The sequence below is a fragment of the Myotis nattereri genome (assembly GCF_964212035.1).
Source record: "Myotis nattereri genome assembly, chromosome: 12".
Classification (NCBI taxonomy): Eukaryota; Metazoa; Chordata; class Mammalia; order Chiroptera; family Vespertilionidae; genus Myotis; species Myotis nattereri.
In genome coordinates this window covers 57,876,040-57,896,544 of record NC_138087.1, presented here as the reverse complement: position 1 = coordinate 57,896,544, position 20,505 = coordinate 57,876,040, and the positions used below count along the sequence as shown (strand labels likewise).

At 44.1% G+C, this 20,505-nt stretch overlaps 1 protein-coding gene across 2 annotated transcripts in view; it reads right to left on the bottom strand.

The window, feature by feature from the left end:
* The window catches only part of NR4A3 (nuclear receptor subfamily 4 group A member 3), a gene marked incomplete at its 3' end in the record, with an annotated part of 29,590 nt that extends 9,524 nt beyond the window's left edge, over positions 1–20,066 (bottom strand). Inside the window, exons 1-6 of one of the 2 annotated variants that reach the window (XM_081104044.1) lie at positions 19,889–20,063; positions 18,932–19,003; positions 16,650–17,605; positions 12,888–13,017; positions 12,261–12,433; positions 966–1,165 (exon numbers count right to left, since the gene is read on the bottom strand). In XM_081104044.1, coding sequence (XP_080960170.1) covers positions 966–1,165; positions 12,261–12,433; positions 12,888–13,017; positions 16,650–17,603 — 1,457 coding nt within the window. In that variant the 5' untranslated portion in view covers positions 17,604–17,605; positions 18,932–19,003; positions 19,889–20,063. Of the gene's footprint in view, positions 1–965; positions 1,166–12,260; positions 12,434–12,887; positions 13,018–16,649; positions 17,606–18,931; positions 19,004–19,888 lie in introns of both variants that reach the window. The other variant, XM_081104045.1, reaches the window with a different exon arrangement.
* Positions 20,067–20,505: the final 439 nt, after the last annotated feature.

Below are 20,505 nucleotides of genomic sequence, written 5' to 3'. Positions count from 1 at the left end.
ACTGGCACTCCAGTTGTAATTCCCCCTGTCTCTCCCACAGATCCCTCCGCAGAGGTACACAGGACCTCTCTCTTAATCTCAGAGTTTAAAACCTGGACCTCAGACCACTGGCATCAGAATCACTGGAGCATGAGTTAAAATGCAGATTTGTGGACTTCTTCTAAGACAAACCAATATAGCTGGGAATGAGGCATGGGAATCTGCACTTTAAACAAGAATTTCTGCTAACACAATAGGAAATAGGAGGGGAGGGTAAGGAAGAGAATGAGGGGGAAGGGAAATTCTTTCTCTATAATATTTGGTGAAATGTTGGTACCATCTCCTAAAATTACATAATGGCAAGGAAGCAAGGAATCTGAAATGTTACTCATGCTGAGATTCCAGGTCCCGGCTTTTGAGAAAAGAACTCCCGCTTGTGTTCAGTGTCACTGAGCATGAAAGGTTGAACCAAATCTTTTGATCTAGGAGCTATTCTCTTGGAGTAAACACTGGGGGTTGAGAGGCAGTGGGAACTCTTTAGAGCCCCATCTGGTGTACTAGAACAGTGACTTGTAAATAGAAACCCGTGAGGTAAATGCAATGTTCTCAACAAATACGTGCTTCCAGGAAATACCTTTCGCACCATGGGACTCTATAGAATCCCAGAGTGTTGGCATTACAAGGAGCTTCAGATATCACCAAACCCAACCTCCTCATTTTACAAAAAAGGAAACTGAACTTCCGATGAGGCAAGAGACCCGCTCAGGGTCATACAGCAAATCCATATTAGAACTGAGGGTAGAACCCAGGAGTCCTGGCTTCCAATCCAATGCACTACCCACTACTCAGCTTTTTAATGCCTGATCATATTCGATATTTCCTTCCTGAGCAACCTTCTCTCTGATGACTCATTTGCAAACACAGCAGGTTTCAAAGTTCTTCAAAGGAAGGAGTGGCCTGAAGGTAGATAAAATAATAGTAATTACCTGATGGAAAGTCTGAGAACAAACAGCTCCAAAAAGGCTGATTCTATAAGTAATGTCTGATCTTCTTTGGGGAGATCAGTAAATCCGGGGATCTTTTCTGCCCAGCTTCTGGATACGTCAATGGAAGCTGTCAGAAGGTTGTAGAACTGTTGTACGTGCTCAGCATCTGTGCCTGCAGCGGCCTGGTCAGAGGGACAGTACTAGAATGCAAACCACAGGCAGCGGTGTTATTTCAGTTCAACGGGGATGACAGCATCATTTGCAAATGGGCTCCCCCACGGCTGTCTAGGCCTGAATCCTTACTCTTAGGTCCCACAGTTGATATAACCCTTTGCATTCACAGTCTCATCTGATTCTCACAGTGGCCCCATGATATATAGAGTGAAGGTTGTGACCATTTAATAGACAAAAGAAATTTGCTGAAGTCCCATCAGTGCAGTGGTTTTCAGTCCTGACTGCAATCATCTGGGGAGCTTTAAAAAACACTCATGTCTGGGTCATCGCCACAGAGATTCTAATTTAACTGGCCTGGGTTGAGGACTGGTCATTGGTGATTCCCAAGGGCAGCCAGTGTTGAGAACCAATATCTCAGGGGTTTGTGTCTGAGTGAACCTCCAGCATCTACTGACTCCACTAAAGTACAGCTGCCTCCAAACAGGATGCTTAATTAATCCATGGTTCTCAAAGCGTAGTCCCTGCACCAGCAGCATCAGCAACACCAGGCAATGTGCCAGACAGAACTAAGGAAGAGGAGAAGAGAATGATTTTCGCTTGCTGCAGGTAGATTTCTGTGAGAGAAGACAAACCAGGAAGAGGAGCAGGGAGGGTGTCTCAGTGGCAGGGCCCAGGCGGCTGTGTGCCATCAGACTCGGGACTGTGGCTACTTAAATTAATGAAGTTAAAATAAAAATTCAGTTCCTGCCGGAACCGGTTTGGCTCAGTGGATAGAGCGTCGGCCTGCGGACAGAGGGGTCCCAGGTTCAGTTTTGGTCAAGGGCATGTACCTGGGTTGCGGGCACATCCCCAGTGGGAGATGTGCAGGAGGCAGCTGATCAATGTTTCTAACTCTCTATCTCTCTCCCTTCCTCTCTGTAAAAAATCAATAAAATATATTTAAATAAATAAATAAAAAATAAAAAATAAAAAATAAACATTCAGTTCCTCAGTCACACCAGCCACATTTCAAGCTCAACAGCCACATGTGATAGAGAACATTTCCATCACTGCTGAACATTCTATTGAACAGAATTGATCTCCCAGGAGAAGAAAGATACAAGTAGGAATAAAGTCTCTACCCAGCTTTTGGATATTCTGGTAGAGGCAGGGTTTTGCCTGAATTACCGGAAGACAATCTTTCCTACTTCAGGCAAAAAGATTGATACAGCAAGGTAATCATCAAGGGACAATGAACAGCACAGACAGATCTGCACAACACGCATGTAAATATGCACATCATTTCCTTCGCACTAAGAGCTGTGGGTGCTTTTGCATCCCTTCTCTAGGTTAATCCTCCTGGGGTATGGATTTTAATTCTCCTTTTACAAATGAGGAAACTGAGGCCCAGAGAAGCTCACAGAGTCTGAGAGTTTCCAATAGTGGTATAGCCAAGACTTCCACGTGGCTTTGTGGTTTCCAGTCCCAGCTGTTAATATGTCTGATGTTACTAGCTGGGAGCCCATGGTATAGTTTTAAGAAAGCATTTTATTTTGCTCTAATTGGAGGTCTCCAGGTATGCATTCATTTGGTCCCATGTTTTGTCAGCAGCACAGTGACTGGCACCTGATTGACTCTCAATCAGTAGTTGTTGAATACTCTTCGATGAAAGAAGCGTCAAGGGAGCGCCTGGACTTGCCACAATGCCCTAACCTGGCTGGAGGAGAATCAGCCAATAAGCAGCCAGGTCCGTATTGTAGAACTACTTAGGTATGAGGAAATGAGGCACTTGTCTTAATTGGGCTTCCCCCACCCCACCGCCCCACACACCCTTTTGTGCTTTCCCAAGAGGCATCATGAAGTAACAAAAGAAACATTGGACAAGGAGCCCAACTACTTTAATCCTTGATTTGCCCAGGCCTCTTATTTGTGAAACAGTGTAGCTTTGCTGCTTACTTTAGTTATCTGGGGCAAATGACTTCACTTTTCTGAGCTTCAGTTTTCCCCTCTGTAAAACAGGGACAGTGCCTTCCTCGGTATTTTGTTGTGATGATCAAATGTGATAATATATGTGAAAGGCCTGACACACGGAACACGTTTCACAAATGATGACAGTGATGCTACTGATAACGGTTATGATGCTTGAAACTCTCACTGTCCCTCAGCCTCCACATTTTATAAAATGGGAGAAGGTTTCGACTTTTCAGCCCTGACTATCTAGGATCCTGTAACATCAGGTCCAGTTCAGAGCCCTGGATCATCCCACTCAGTGCCCAGACTCTATGAAGCTCTGGATGTTTCTGTAATGGGTTCAATGAACCACGGGAGAAAGAACCAGCCTTCCTTCCTACGGATAGTCAAGGATGGCAGCCTGATCCTGGTGCCGGATACTTCCCACCACCTCCTTCCAGTTCACGCTCTCTATATTCACTGCAGGAGAAGTGGGAGAGGGGATTTTATTTTACTTTCTTCTCTGATATTAACCTAATTCCACATGCTCTCCAAGGGCAGGATGAAAATCAGGGCAGGACCACCGTTAGAAAGCTGACAGCACTACATGTGAAACTCCCGAACGAGTGATAACATGGAGCAGAGGCAGCAGATCATGGGGTCCTCCTCCAGGTTCAGGCACTGACTTGCTGTGCAGCCCTAGACAAGTCACTTCACTTCTCGGGGCCTGTTTCTGCCTCTGAAGTAGGAAGTGACTGCCCTCGCTGACCCCTAAGATTCCTTCTGCCTCTTGCATGCAGCCATTTTTCTATTACTGATTTCTAGTTTAATTCCATTGTGGCTTGACGGCAGACATTGTGCGATTTCTTTTCTTTCTTTTCTAATTGTTAAGGTGTGTTTTATGGCCCAGGCTATCAGCAATCCTGGTGAATGTTCCATGTGCTGGCTCTTGCATTCAATGATTCCAAATGCAGCTAATCACACAGGTATGAAGTTATTGCCTAGAATTTTTTTTTCTTTAGTGATTAAGGCAGCGGTTCTCAACCTGTGGGTCGTGACCCCTTTGGCGGTCGAACGACCCTTTCACAGGGGTCGCCTAAGACCATCCTGCATATCAGATATTTACATTACGATGCATAACAGTAGCAACATTACAGTTATGAAGTAGCAACGAAAATAATTTTATGGTTGGGTCACAACATGAGGAACTGTATTTAAAGGGCCAGAAGGTTGAGAACCACTGGATTAAGGTATTACATATGTGTCCTTATCCCTCCATTGCCCCTCTACTCCCCGACCCCTGCCCTCAACCCCTGGTGTCTGTGTCCATTGGTTAGACTTATATGTATTGTCTAGAATTTGACCTTGATTCAGCATTGTTTTGTTTTAAAACAGTGAGTAAAATGGAGAGAAAGAGACTAAAGAATGCAAACTTTTTCCTGCGCATGGGACCTAACAGCTCCCTCTTGCACTGACTTCCCTGAAACCATGGCTCACAACTCAATAATCTCTGTGCTTCCAATATTTGCTCACCATCCTCCAGAGCACTTAGCTTTCACCCAGGGTCCCCTGCAGGCCTCTGCCCCTGCTGGGCTCACATTTCATGCATCCTGCACACAGGGAAATGCAGCCCCTGCCTGCTCTGTGTGTGCAGTTTTCCCTGATGAGGCCCAGCAAGCAGAAAAGCCAGCGGGCCTGGCATGCCAGGCCCCAGCCAGACCCTCTGGGCTTCACCTGCGGTGATTCTAGTCCAGTATTCTGGAGCCAAACTGGACTCAGCCTGTGCCACCAGTAACTTGGGGGTGAATGGAGGGTCAGCATCCAATGCTGAGGGAAAAGACAAACCAAGTATCCCCTCTACTGAATGTAAGACTTAGAGAAACATAACAAAACATTTTAGATTTTTTTCTCTGCCTGGCCTAGCACTTTATAAAAACCTCACCAAGGAATACTGGACCTGGAGTTGGAAGAACCAGATCCCCATTTTGCTTGTGTGCTCCCCTGCATTACTCTCTCAGGGCCAAGCAGGTCTGGGGTTCACCAAAGGAAATTTAGAAATATTTGTTTATTGATCAAACATAGGTCAAATAGAGAAAGACTTTAGAAATGAATCCTAACTTTTTATTCTAGTCTATATGGATAATTGATCCATCAAAAATCTTTAGCTGTAGCCAGTTTGGCTCTGGATTGAGTGGCCTGGGTTTGATTCCTGCCAAGGGCACATGCCTGGGTTGCAGGCTCCATCCCCAGTGGGGGGCGTGGCATGCAGCCAATCAATGATTCTCTCTCATCATTGATGTTTCCATCTCTCTCTCCCTCTCCCTTTTTGAAATCAATAAAAAACTATTTTTAAAAATCAGGCTTTACAACTAGTCAAAGATACAGTATTACATTTACTGACATCTAATGGTGATTTCACTAAAGCACCTGGAGTGAGAATCTAGAGCTACAAACGACAATGAAAGCCATTTAAACTGAAATGAGTCTACACATTTTATATGGCAATAATGTGGCTACACAGGTCAGATGTGAGGCAGAGCCTAGGCTTAAAATGAATTATTTGAATGGGAGCACCAGCCCTAAAAAAATTAGTAATATGATGCTGTCATAGCAATGTGGAATCTGGCATTTACTCTATCTCACTTATCAGTCCAGGCTAAACATGTAAAATATCCTAAGAACATTTCATCTCCCCTTACAATGTTACTTTTCCCTGGGTCTTTATGTATTTTAGATGTGATCACTCTTGAAGCCAAACTATATATACATATTCTTAGGTTCTTACACTTTAAAAATGGGCAGTGAATATATTTCCCCCCCCCATATTTATTCCTTTCTTATCTATTTAACTCCCCTTAAAACAAAACCAGAAACAAATAAACTGTCTTCCCTGTCCCCTCTCCCCCCCCCCCCCCCCCGCCATGACATCACAGTTATTTGGTTACTTTCTCTTTCCTTCATGAAGGTAGGAGCATTTTTTTGTTTTGTTTTTTTAATCCTCACCTGAGGAGTGAGGATATTTTTTCCATTGCTTTTCAGATGGAAGGGAGGAAGGAGGGAGAGAGAGGGAGAGAGAAGAGAAACATCGATGTCAGAGAGACACATCGATTGGTTGCCTAGCACACACACACCCCTGGACTAGGGGTGGGGATCAAACCTGCAACCTAGGTATGTGCCCTTGACTTGGAATAGAACTGTGACCCTCTGGTGTGCAGGCCGATGCTCTTACCACTGAGCAATTCTGGCCAGGGCAGGCGTGTTCCTTTCTTTCTTTCTTTTTATTTATTTATTTTTTTGGTTAATCCTCATCCGAGGATATTTTTCCATTGATTTTTATGGAGAGTGAAAGAGAGAGGGAAAGTCAGAGAGAAACATCGATGTGAGAGAAACACACCGATCGGTTGCCTCCTGCATAAGCCCTGACCAGGCCCTGGGCCGCGGAGGAGCCTGCAACCAAGGTACGTGCCCCTGACCGGAATCGAACGCAGGACCCTTCGGTCCACAGGCCAACGCTCTATCTACTGAGCCAAACCGGCGAGGGCGCAGGAGCGTTTCTTATTCAATAATGCATTCATTGCTCTAGAACAGTGCCTGACACCCACGAGTCATTCAATACATATCAATTAAATAAATTAATTGCTTTCTTGAAAATTTATATCTCTTTTGCTCATTTCTTCTCAGCCCAAGAAAAGCTGGAAAATGGGAGATTCAAGATAAAATTGTCCTTATTAAACTATATTGGTGGTTCTCAAATTTTAGTATGCCAATGAATTATCTAAGGTGCTTGTTAAAATATAGATTCCTGCCTGCCTTGTCCCTCCCCCCAATTCTGATACAGTAGGCCTGGGCGTGGCCTGGGAACCTGCATTTTAAGCAAATCTCCTGGCTCTTTCTGAGTGAGGCTGTCTGGGCACCACACTTTGGGAAATGCTGACCTGTACCCACAGTGAAATTATAGCAGGCATGCCGATCAGGGAATGAGAAGGCTGGAAGGGGTCATGGGAGTGCCCTTAGTCCAATCTCCTCACCATTCAGATGAGGAGACAGGCCCACAGAGGGGCAGGAACTGGCCTGAAATCATCTAATGAATTGGCAGTTTGGAGGATCTCCTGAAGAGCCTCATTCTGCAGAGTTTTCAGGCTGTTTCCTTGGTTAGGTCTAACATGTGTTAGCCATGTTGTTTCTCAAGCTATCTTGGTAACATACTTAACCGCCATTTGCTGGTGCCTGGTATTTTATCTGAGCAATATCTCTTGTTTTGGCGTCTGTTACTACACTAAGTGACACCAATTACCAGAAAACATCGTAGTTTGCTGAAATAATACTTGAAATGACCAGCTAATGAGGACGTTAAGTTTATTTTCTCGTTAGTAATTATGCAGGCTCTGAAGCCAAGCCCAGTATCTATATATACTTGTATTGCTAAATTAAAAGCAACTGTGGGGTAGAGAATAGCAACATTTCAAGAAGAAACAAATCAAATGTGACATGTTTTGACTGCACTGATATACAATGATCTGAGCTCGGTTTTAAAGGAGAGAAGTTTGGCCCAAAGGAAACGAGGAGGTCCCAGAGCCAGGAACGCTTCGCAAAGCGAGGCGCTCGCTTTCTGGCCTCTGAAACATTAGTTCCCTCTGTGACTTGGAACACAACTCCTCCACCTCCTTTTCCCACAAATGAGGAAAATCACGCACAACCTTAAAGGCGCGAATGGTGGTGCAAGAAGATTAGAACACACCTGTCTGGCAAATATCTCCTTGTTTCTCTATTAGCCTGATTCACTGAGTGGAGCTGGTCCCTTTTATAAATTGTTTACATCAAATCAACTGTCTCTGACTCAAACCTGACAGGGCACATTCTTATTAAAAATGTAATAAATTATGAATACACACTGCTGTTATCGGCTACTGCTGAAGAGTGAAATTAGGCAGGAACAAATAAAGGCACTCTCATTTTTCACTTCTAAATGGTTTGCTTTTGAAAAAATGAATGGGTATATATTACTATTATTGTAATTTTAAAAAAATTAAATAAAGCTTCTTTAAAAACAAAACAAAACACACACCTAGTTAAATTGCCACTGAGTAGAAGTGGCAGTATGGTGAAATAGAAACATGTATTCAGATACCTTGAATGATGAGATTTGGATCTAGGCTACGCTCTGCCACTGACCTTAGACGAGTCACTTAACCCCCTGGAAGCCTGTATTTACTCCTCTGAAAATATGGGGGTTGGATTAGATGATCTGATCTCAAGGTCACCTCCAGTTGTATAAACTTATAAATATAAAACTTTGAGGAGAAGGTATTATGAAAATTGAGTTTCAATTGATGACATTCTTTTTTTTAATCCGCACCCGAGGTTATGTTTTAGAGAGAGGAAGGGAGAGACAGAGAGAGAAACATCGATCAGTTGCCTCCCATACATATCCGACCGGGGATTGAAACCAAAATCTAGGTATGTACCTTGCCCGGGACTAGAACCCGCAACCTTTAGGTGTATGGGACAACGCTCCTACCAGCCAGGGCTGAGTGACATACTTAAGAAAATCACCCAAACCATAAATTATATCACAGGAAGCTGGGACCTAAGTAGTAGGCACTCAATAAATTAATTTTGCTTCATTCATTTTAGGTTAATTATTTTTAGAGAACAAAGCACATATGTTTATATGTATATGTATATATAATCACTTGCATTTAGGGACAATAAGGTAAACCCCTAGCATCATAAAATCTTAGAATTGGAGGAACTTAATGAAATCCAAAATAAACTCTCTGCTAGTGAGAAATCCTGTTATGTGTTCCCCTTAGTTACTTGTGTGATGATCACACGCCCTTGTCTTCAGGGTGAGCTGAAAGGGGCCCCTTCCTTCCCCCTCAAGATCTGTCCTTGGGAGCAACAGTCCTCTTTGCCACAGAGCAAAAGAGTGACCTAATCCTGCCAAACCCTCTCCCTTCCTACATATTGCACATACACTGTCATTTCATCCAATCATCCCTTACAAGTTTCCGGAAACAGTATGTCCGCATCCCTCTCAAACCCCAGCTTGGAATTAGCCTCAACCCTGAAGTGCGGTCTGACAGGACAGAGCCCATGTACTACCCCCAACTTGGTCCTGGTGCCATACTGCTGCAGCCTAAGGTGATTTAGCATCTCTCTCTTCTACTACATGTCCTCTGTTGGTTCCTAATAAGTGTATACACTCCCAAGATCTTCTTCACATGAACTACTGATGGGCCAAGGCCCTCCCATGTTTTAAAATTCTAAATGCTTAGCTTCACATTTATTTTTGTTAACTTTCTCTGTGATGGTTTCAGCCCATCTTGTTCCAACCTGTCGAAATCACTCTGAATGTTGATACTGACATCCATCATATTAGCGATCCCTCCCAGCTTTCTGTCATCTGCAAATGTGATCAGCATGCCTTCTCTGCCTTCATCCAAGTTTTTGATGAAAGCTCACTGTATTTTTTAAAAAGTCTTTTAATTTATTGATTTGGGTCCAATTTTTGATAATTTTGTAAAGCTATCTAAAAGCAGAAGAATCCAAGTTATGAGGCTCAACCTGATTCCAAAACAATGCAATTAAAATAAATATGCTTTACAAAATTGAGCCAGGCCCCAAAGGTAGTATCAGTATGACCTAGACTCTGGCATGGTCAATCTGCTATTTTGGACAAAACTAACAATTAAATTGGATAAATGTTTGTTGATGAAGATGATGACTCTAGTCTAACACACTGAATGGTGCAGAGGCAAGCAAACAAGCTGGATTGATTTTTCCGTGTGGAGACAGTTCCCAGCTGGGACAACGCAAAGAGCTGGGGAGGGTTTGCCACTGAATAACTGACTAGTCCACAAAGACCAATAATTGGATAATTTGGGGCCAAAAAAAATCACTTGTGGAGCCTAAATTATCTGGATTGGCCACCAAAAATGATTTCAAATATCCTGGAATAATGACAGACTGTGTTATGTAGCCTCAGTGTGGGTAGTATGAAATAGCTTCATAAATCCAGAAAAATTGCATGAGGGGAGACCAAAGTTCCTCTAGGGAGGAGGTCTTTATTCCAGAATGCTTTCCAGCACCCTCTCTCACTGAAACCAGAGGTGCAGTAATGCTTGGGATTAGGAGCACAGACTTTGGGGTCCAATACACTTGGCTTCTAATTCTATTTCTGATGCATATTAGCTTTGTGACCTTGGGCAAATCAGTCCTTTAGCCTTTCTCAGTTTTAATCTCACCTGTGAAATAGAGATCATAACACTTAGCTTCCTGGTATTGCTACATGGCACCTGACATGTGAAGTGTTCACACTCAGAACATTCAACAAATGGTAGGGAGGGCACTGTGCTAAAGCTTTGACAAGTATCATCTTATTTAATCTTCACAAATCCCAGGAAGTAGATATTATAATTATTATTCCATAACACCAATGAGGAAGCGGAGTCATTAAAAGGTTTAAGCAGTTGCTTAAGGCCATCCAGCTACTAAACAACGGTGTTGGGATTTTAATCTAGGGACCTGCATGGGTCCAAAGCCTGAGCCCTTAACCACTGCATTATGATGCTAGACTATTTTTTGAGACTTGACTTCAAGAGATGCTACTTGTAATCAGAATAAGAGTCCTCAACCTTTGGTGCTAACGATCTGCCATGCTTCTCCTATGAAGTCTTGTGATTAGGTGCAGAGAGGAGGCTTCCCAGCCCATAATGAGGGTAGGGATGAGGGAAGGAGGATCAAAGTGGATGTACCAATCACAGCACTGCAACCTAAAAGGAGAACACATAATGGGCACACTCACACACTCTTTCCCAGCTGTTCAGCCAGAAGTTGGAAATACTGATTAGACCTGGGCAGGGAAATCTGGTAGGAGCTGCCAAGCCAGACCAACCAATTGGGGATCCCTGGACTGGTCTCTCTTTGATTTGTATGCAAACTGTGTTTCTCAGTTTTCTTGTCTTAGAGTGAGGGTAACTATCCCTACAGTTCATGATTCTTTAAGTGGTTAAATGAGATAATGAACCACAATGTCTAGCATGCAGAAATTGCCCAATAATTATGATCTTTTTTTTCTTCATTCCCATCTTTGGTGAGACTCAGTCTTACTAGAAGTTTGCTTTTCCAAGTCTTTAAAAAAGCCGCCTTTGCTGAAACCGGTTTGGCTCAGTGGATAGAGCGCCGGCCTGCGGACTGAAGGGTCCCAGGTTCGATTCCGGTCAAGGGCATGTACCTGGGTTGCGGGCACATCCCCAGTAGGAGATGTGCAGGAGGCAGCTGATCGATGTTTCTCTCTCATCGATGTTTCTAACTCTCTATCTCTCTCCCTTCTTCTCTGTAAAAAATCAATAAAAAGCTGCCTTAGAGTCATATTTATACATTTGCTTAGAAAATCCTTTCTTGTGGTGGTTCTCTTTGTTATCCAAATTTATGGCAATTTTCAGAATTCAAACTGATGACATTTTACTAGATCCATATGAAATAGAAATGTTGAGATATTTTGGTTGACTCAAATAACAATACTGGTAATCATTTATGGTCTTCAAATGTTTTCTCAACCATCTTTCCTGTGTGGCTGGTGATCAAAACATCCCTCTGAGGTTAAATATTGTAATCATGTCCACTGTAGGGATGAAAAAGCCCAGGGCATGAGCCAGGTGGCACAGCTAGGAAGCAGCAGAAGTGGTGTTCCATCCCAGTCCTCCTGATGTCAAGGCCAGAGCTTGCTCCTCTCTATCAATGGTCTAATCCCTCGAATAAGCAGCAGATCAATCAATGCCAATGCAGTTGGGTAAACTGCTTAAGGATAACTTAAAGCTCACCCAGAAGGTTTGACCACAATATGAAAAAACCAGCAGTCACTTTGTCTAAACCATGAAAGAAATCTGCAAATTGTAATTCACCTGTGCAGATTTTCATTGGCACAACCACCAGGAATCCTGCAACAATGGGTATGACAGATGCAGCACTGTCAAGACCATTTGTTAAGGGATTCAGAGACCCAATAAGGCAAAATTACTTGGTTCAATGGATGCACTGGAATTGCACAATGAAGTGAGAAATATAGAAAAGGTATGAAAACTGTTTAGCACACTGGCAGGCACAAAGTCAATCAATCAACTCTTATTGCTAGTATCATGAGTAGAGACCCTGATCATTCACTCAAAAGCAGGACATTATAAAACTTACTCTGGAATAATCAAGTTCTCTGGGCGTTGAGTCTGTTAAAGCTCGGACAAGGGCATTCATCATACAGCTCGGAGGAGAAGGTGGAGAGGGCTGGGCAGGGTCCTGCTGTAATGGGCTCTTTGGTTTTGAAGGCAGCCGTCCTCTCCTCCCCTTCAGACTATCTGTACGGACAACTGATGGCAAGGGAAAAAGAGAAAGACTGTCTTCAAAGATATGCATGAATAGCCATAAATCACAAAAAGGAATTAAAACAGTTGAGCAATCAGTAATGAGACCAACCATTTAAAAGTGGCAATAAGTTTGGAATAATATTCACACAACGATTCAATGAGAGTTGAAACAAGCAGCATAAAAGCCACTCCATACTTATATTTGGTAATGAATTAGTCCTAAAAGTCTCCTTCTTAAATAGAACAGAGATGTATGTACACAAGCTCTCTATTGATTTTGAGAAATTAGAATTGAAAAGTAGTCCTCAGCTATTTTTAAATGTAAACTTACTCTGTAACAACAAAACGTTGGAAGGAAAGGAAAATTCACCATTCTAATGTAAATATTAGCATTTTTTTTCCAGTGATATCTGAGAACACATATAAACAAGTTGGATAAAAAGCATTATATTCATACCTTCTTTAACCATCCCGACACTGAGACACTTCTGAAAACGACAGTACTGACATCGGTTTCGACGTCTCTTGTCTACAGGGCAGTTTTTATTTGCCAGGCAAACATATTTTGCATTTTTCTGCACCGTTCTCTGAGAAAATACAATACAGAGATAGTCAACTAATAGTTTCTGGAAAGAGGTAGAACCTGACAAGATGTATTTTAATTACAATGTGAAAAGCGACAGTGCAATTCGTATAATTAGATAAATTTAATTTCCTAACACGCTAGCCTGCAGGAAAAACAATTTTATTAGTGTTAGCTGCTGACAATGAAAATCATCTCAGATTGTTCTGAAGCAAGTCTCAGGAGACATCCAAGTCTGAATGATAAAATCATATCTGAAATTACCAGGTCAACATATCATACCTTGGAGGATTAGATTATCTCCACTTTTAATATCCCTCTGGGAACAATTTTCTACTTGTTCCACTCCCCTGATTATTGCTGACCTTATTAAAATAAAATCAAAATTATCTGGGATGTACTTTGTTGGCTATCACTTTTGTAAGTCAAATATTACAGTAACTGGCTTTGTTTCCCAATAGAGATGAAATCATAAAAAGCAAAAATCAGGACTTGTCTAGTTAAAATATATAGGAAATAATGTTTAAGTGCCCCCCAAAAATCCCTTAATCAGCCATTGTAGTTTATCTTTAAAAGGGTAAAGGGCCATTTTTTTATGTTTAAAATTAAAATCTTAAAATTGGACACTAAAAACCACTATCACATCCAAGAAAGGAATAAAGAAAAACCAAAACAAAAAGAAACGAGAAAGAAAGGAATATGAGAGCCATATATTTTCAATTAAAATTCCCATTGATTGGTTATTTCATAAATGACTATTGACATAGACATCAAAATAGCCATATTGTAAAACATACTTCATAAAACTTGGACTTGGATATAAAATAATGCTGTATTCTTCAGAATCACATGTAATTTAAAAATGGCACGTGGAGAAATAATTGAGCATAATGTTAAGCTCCAAATATAAGGGAGGCTTTTTAAAAACCCCCACAAAAAGCATGTGTGCAACTTGATGTGGGTATTTACCACTTGGGGTAAAATCATTCAGAAATTACCTGAATCTATACAATTCCAAATAGAGCAGAAAGTTGAAATTTATTTGATAAGCCTAAAAAAGAAAAGAAATCTGGGTAATTTGGGGTTGGTAATCTATTTCTTGCCCAAAATTCTAGGCTTATTTTCAATTTTTACTTTCAGCAATTCTCAGCCCTCATTTACCAGTATTCACCCTATCATCTTTTAATTTCACTTTAGGAGATCATTTTGCTTACATAAAACTTAAAAAAATCTAACAAAGCCAGATACATTTTCCCTACATTTATAGGTGATGTTAGTTTAAAATGTAAAAATTCCAAAAACACAAACATGCTTCTCAGTTTCCAGCATTTAAATTCTCAGCACTCTTTAAGGCTAGGAAACTGGTGCTTCCTGAATGAAGTTCTCCTCATCGAACATGCAGTAATTTCTAAAACTCTATTTCTTGCCATTGTCCTCAAGGTTATATGCCAATTTGAGTGCTTGGCGGCATTTTGCTCCAGGTATACATTTTTCCAATAACCTGAAACCTTTCCCACAGTCATGTGCGCCTGCACAGGTTAAGGACAAGGAGAGATCGTTACAGTTCAATCACTGAATTCCATCATTAACTGCATTTCATGTCACATTTTTAAAGAATTCAATTTAATGGTAGAAAGCCACTGGGTAAAACCTGCTCCCATTCCCTTAATTAACAGATCTGTGGGATGGTTCTCTCCCATCCTACCCCCCACCCTTTCAAATATAGATTTGTTTTCAAGGGATTGCTGCAGAAAAGGAACCCTGTTGGGGAACACTTAATTGACATTTCTAGACGGGATGTATTACCACTCCTGTATTTTGGTCAACTCTCAATTATTCAGGGATGGTTATATTTGAAGTTACTTGCACTTCTCTTAATTGTTTTTCTTCCTTTTCCCTTTTTTGGCTACCTGTTTCACTGCCCTTCAGCATTTCCACTGAAATGATATAAAAATCAATTTGTGAAAGGAATGCAGTTCCTTGAAAGCAGCCCTGGTAAAGCTTGAGTAGTTAAGACTAAAAAAGGGCTAACCTGGGGGCTCTATATTTAAAATATCATAATCCTGTACATGCCTTCGGTATGGCTGCAAAGTCTTTCCATACGCCTTTTCTCACTTTTCTGCAGAATGTAATTAATCACATGATTTCTACTCCCGGATCAAAAGTAACTGTTGCTTGTGGGTAGGATAACCAATACACAAACACGTGCATTTTTACAAATACTTGGTAGTTTTGACTTACAATGAACTATTGTTTTTTATGGCCCTTTAAAGTTTATAAAATGCTTTCATAATTAAATGTTTTATCCCATTTAATTCTCACAGCCCTTCTCTGAATTTTATTCACCTGATAGGGAAGCTGAGGCCTAGAAAGAAGTATCAAGCCCAATGCCATACAATTGGTAGGTGGCAGATCAAGGCCTCCTATTTGAGTGTTCTCCAAGTCCCGCCTGCTCCCAGATACATCCTGTTGGCCTCCTAAATCCTATTACCCAATCAGCATCCAGCTTCCCCTTTTCCTCCACCCTGCCCAGCATGTAGGCTAGGGAGTGATTATTGTGGGAGACCATTTGTGGGTTTGCAAATGCCTGAGATAATGGCCAGGGGAGTGGGGATTGGGGAAAATGGCACAGAATTAACTGTCTGAAGAAGCCGGGGAGTCAATAGCAAAAGCAGAGCAGCAAGAGGACAAGGCCTCTTTCCCCTGAGTGTTACAAAGAGCGCCGAACTCAAGAGTCACCACGTGCGGATAAATCACTGTTTACAGGCTACCCAAGGCTTCACTTCTCTGGGCTTCAGCTTCCTCGTGGGTAACATCGGTGGAGGCTGAAGACCCTCCTGTAGAATTCTCGTTTGGGTCTGTATGAGATCATGAACAACTTCCACACCTGGCATTGTGTGTGGCTCAGAGGTGGAGTGAATTGGTGAAACCCCAGCTCCTCTCTTCTATGAAGGGGGCTGTCCCAAACTGCATCTAGTCAGTGGCCTGTTCTACAGCTGCAGAGGTGTGAAGGCCATGTGCACTTTGGGGTCATGCAAACATGAGCTGGCATCCTGTCTCCCTCTCACTCTCTGAGTGTGTGTCCTGGGCAGTTGAATACCCTTTCCAAGTCTCCATCGCCTCACTTATGAAACATGGATAATTAAGGTCTACCTTCAAGACATTTAATAAAAACAGCTAGTAAGTGACCAGAATCCAGTCTCAGGTCAGGTCTCTCTGATTCAACAGTCCTAGCTCTTACTATGAAGATGACATGAGATACAAATGTCCATGGCCTGGCACCCAAACCCTTCTCCTCGGGATGGACAGGGGAGAAATGCAATTAGGTTTTTGCACGTTTGAGATCACAGATCCCTTTGAGAATCTGCTGAAAGCTTCCCCCAGAAAAATGATCATAAGATAATGCCACGTCAGGAAGTTCACAGCTCCTCAAATCCATCTGGGGCGGCCTCCTGTAATGAACTTAAAGGTCAGACACCCTGAGAACATGGACGTGAAGGTGCTAGGCTACAGGAACGCAGAGTTCAACAATTACACGTCTCAAATCGGGAAGGACCCACTTATCTGCTCACTTGAGCGGGTGGCGGAGGAGGCTGGCTGCGGAGGGAGGGGCGCCAGGAGGAGGCGTGCGCTCACCTTGAAGAAGCCCTTGCAGCCCTCGCAGGTGCGAACGCCGTAGTGCTGGCAGGCAGCGTTGTCCCCGCACACGGCGCAGGTGCCCTCGCCCGAGGAGGAGCTCCTGATGGGCGGCGACGGCAGGCTGGGGCTCTCCCCGAGCAGGCTGGACGCGGTGGGGGAGGCCGTGAGGTTGAGCGGCGGGAAGGCCAGCGCGGCTGCCCTCTTGGGCAGCGGCAGCCCGTAGGGGTGGCCCTCGAGGGCGGGGCCCTGGCTGCCCGCGGCGGCGGCGGCTCCCAGCGACAGGCTGAGCGCGGCGGCGGTCGTCGGGTCGTAGCTGAGATGGTGGCCGCCAGCCGGGCTGGGCGCGGGCGGGTGCGGCGGCGAGGGCTTGAAGTGGAAGAGTGGGAAGCGCGCGCCGGACAACGCCTTCATCGGCGGGTCGAGCAGCGGGCCGGGCGCGATGCAGCCCTGCGCCGAGGGCAGCGCATCGTCCCACAGCGCCCCCGCCTGCGGGGGGAAGCCCGGCGTGGTGGGCGTGGACGGCGGGGACTGCTTGAAGTACATGGAAGTGCTGGGCAGCACCTCGTCCTCCGGTCCGGAGGAGGGCGGAATGGATGGCTCTGGCTGCGGCTGTTGCTGGTGATGGTGGTGGTGGTGATGGTGGTGGTGGGGGTGATGGTGATAGCTGTGCGGGTGGCCCTCCTCCACCTTGATCAAGGGTCGCGGTCCAGGCGGCTGCATCTGGTACTGGCAGGAAGGCTTGAACTCGTAGTTGGAGTAGCCCTCCACGAAGGTACTGAAGCTGGGCAGGGATGTGGTGGCCCTGGCCGTGATCTCGGTGCTGCCGAGGTCCATGGTCAGCTTGGTGCAGTCGGGATTCATGATCTCCGCTGTGTACTCTGAGCTGTAGGTCTGGGCTGCATAACTGGAACCTGGAGGCGAAGGGCTATACGGGGCTTGCACGCAGGGCATATCTGCAGGGACAGGGCAAAGGGTCTTTCAGAAGCAAGTCCGCACTCTTTCCTAGCATGGCTCTTTAATCTAGGCCTAGGAAACGGGGAGGAAGTGACATCCTTTTCTCCTCCTGGGAGCACAGATCTAAAGCCCAGTGTTTCCTTCCTTTCTTCGCTGGGAAGAAAGCTGAATCCCTTACAGACTGTCGAAGGGCATACAGGATGCCAAAACCCAGCCTCCTGGGGACCTCTGTGCCCACCTTTCTTCCCTTGCCCTGTCCTCCACCAGATCTGGGAAATTTGATGTCTTCTCTCATAGGCCCAATGATGTTTTTAAGTTAATTGGAGTGACTTCAGCCACTAGTTGGGGGTAGAGGTAGGGGAGGGTGCATAAAGAAAGCCAGTGAATGCCTTGTTGATTTATTTTGGGGGGAAGAGGTCAAGAGGTCACTGGTCCCCCAAGTCACACACACATTGATTTATAAATTCTATGAGTTAGTAAAAAAAAAAAAAAAAAGGTGTCCTACATGGGACTTACTGGCCAAGGGAAACAGTGACATGCTAACATTTTATAAATGCCAACTAAGGGTACCCACACATATTGTGGTCGCTTTTTCTTCCACCCCCTTCCCACTCTTCCAGACAGGGCCAGCAGCCTGCACAAACTGGACCCCTGCTGATGACTTCAGCCAGCTAGGTGGTGAGGTGGGAAAGTAGGCCCAGGAAATGGACTGGGGGTAGTTTGCACCATCTGCAAAGAAAAAGATCAGCAGCTGCAACAAAACACTCACCAAACCTGCTCTCTGCCATATACAATATAATATATATATTATTAAAAATTATATATTATTAAAAGTATATATATATATATATATATATATATATATATACTTTTCCTCAATTCTGACTAATAAAATACATCAGTGGCTGTTTTATGACATTATAGCTGTCATAATAGGTGAGTTAGCTTACATATTATCTTATGACAGAATAATTAGGACCCCTACAAACAGAAAGCAGTTTCTTAATATGTTTTGTTTCTCTGCCAGTTTGACTATATTGAGCCCAGCAAAGCGACTGGTACCCAGTGTGCTTACTTATTGTTCAGAGAGGTTGAGCTGGATGAGAGGGCCCTGAGAATTATCACATCTAATGAATAACTTATCTGATGATTTCTCTTTCTTTATGGCTAAATATAAGTGGTAAAATGGGCAATTTCTGGTGGTTGGTTTTTTTCTGAACCAAAGGAAAACCAGGTGCTTAATGTCTATTCGGAGCCTATGGTATAAAATGTGTGACTAATAGAAGAGTGAGTACTTCACACTTCCTCTGACATCTTTCTCTTACCCACATTTCCAAATCTGATTGAGTCATGGGTGTATGGGATGAAATCTTGACTTGAAAAAATGTGATGAGGGCCTGTTGGAAGAAGCAGTGGTGAAGAGAGGCCAGTTCAAGCCTTTATTTTTCAAACAGGGCCTTAAAAACCCTCCCTAGTTTGAAGTTAAAGGATTACTTATCCTGCTTTGCAGTTGTTGGGGTGAAATGAAAGACTAGTCATTTAAAAGAAAGAATACTGCCTGTGGTTTCATCTCTTCTCCTTCTCCCTTTAGACCTCTAGGATTTCCCTATTAGTCATTCTTTCTTGCCAATCTCTGCCTATTGCTCTTGTGTCTTTCTGTGTTTTCCAGCTAGACCGTGAGCTTGCTGGGACTGAGTTCTATTTATCTGCATATCTTTGGTGCCTACACAGGCCTGGCACCTGGTATCTCTCTGACAAATGCATAAAGAGGTGTTACAAGCCAAGCCTGTGATTCTTACTTTTGCCAACTTAAATGGACTCCTTGGGTTTCAGGTCAAATGCTTTTTCTCTTTCCCTGTGAGCTTCAAGAATCCACACTTCTGCACCCAAGTGATTTGGATTTTATATAAACAAAAATACTCTATCTATTGCTCTAAGTGACCCCATACTTCTTAAATGAATAAGCTGCATGTAAAGGAAGAGCAAACATGAAGACATTAGAAGTAAAATATCCGAATCTATGGTGTATCTGTATTTTTCTTAGGACAAATACTTTTGAGAAATGCAATGCTTAATTTAATCTGGCTGCTTCGCTCGGTAGCAACAGGGTGTGGTATCCAGAGGAGCTTCCTGCAAAGAAGCCACCTGTGCTGTGAAATGCGCAGCCAGCAGGCACTGTCTTGGCCACTGGGCACGTCGACCACCTTGCCGGCTGGTAGTGTGGCTCCCCCACCCACCTCTCCCAGGCGGGTTGGAATAAGGGGTCGTGCCTTCAGACCTACCTGGAGGATATCTTGCGCGCTGAATGGTGGGGCTGTGGGTCTCTCCAGCGGAGGCTGAGAGTGAAGGAGGCGGAGACGTCCGACTAGGGCTAGGCGAAGCGGCGGCGGTGCTGCCCAGCTCCGCTGAGGGTCCAGTCCCAGGGCCGGGGCTTGCGGGGCTGCGCTCTTCCGCAGTGGGCTCTGCGGGCCCCCGGAGAGAGAACAGAGGTCACAGTAAGTCCAGGCTGAGCCACCGGGGCCTGGGCTGGGCGTATTGGGAGTTGGTGGAGGCCTCTAGAAATGCTACGTTAATGACAAAAAAATTCTAAGGTGCCTGGGGTCCTGAAACAAGCAGCATCACACCACCTTGGGGTAGCCGAGGAAAGGTTGTCGCTACCAGCCGCGCTCACCGCCCTTTTGTGGCACCCGAACCCAGGCTAAAATAGCAAAGCCTGACATTGCCCAGAAATCGATCCTCTGCCCCCCACAATTGGTTCGGAGCTCACGAAGTTAGGAAAACCGAAAAAAACAGTGCAGAAAAGAGTCCCGCCCAAATTCGGAGGGTGGGGGTCCGTGAGTGTGCACGAGGGGGAAATAGTCATTTTCCAATTCCACCCGCTCCCACCCCCTCCCAGACA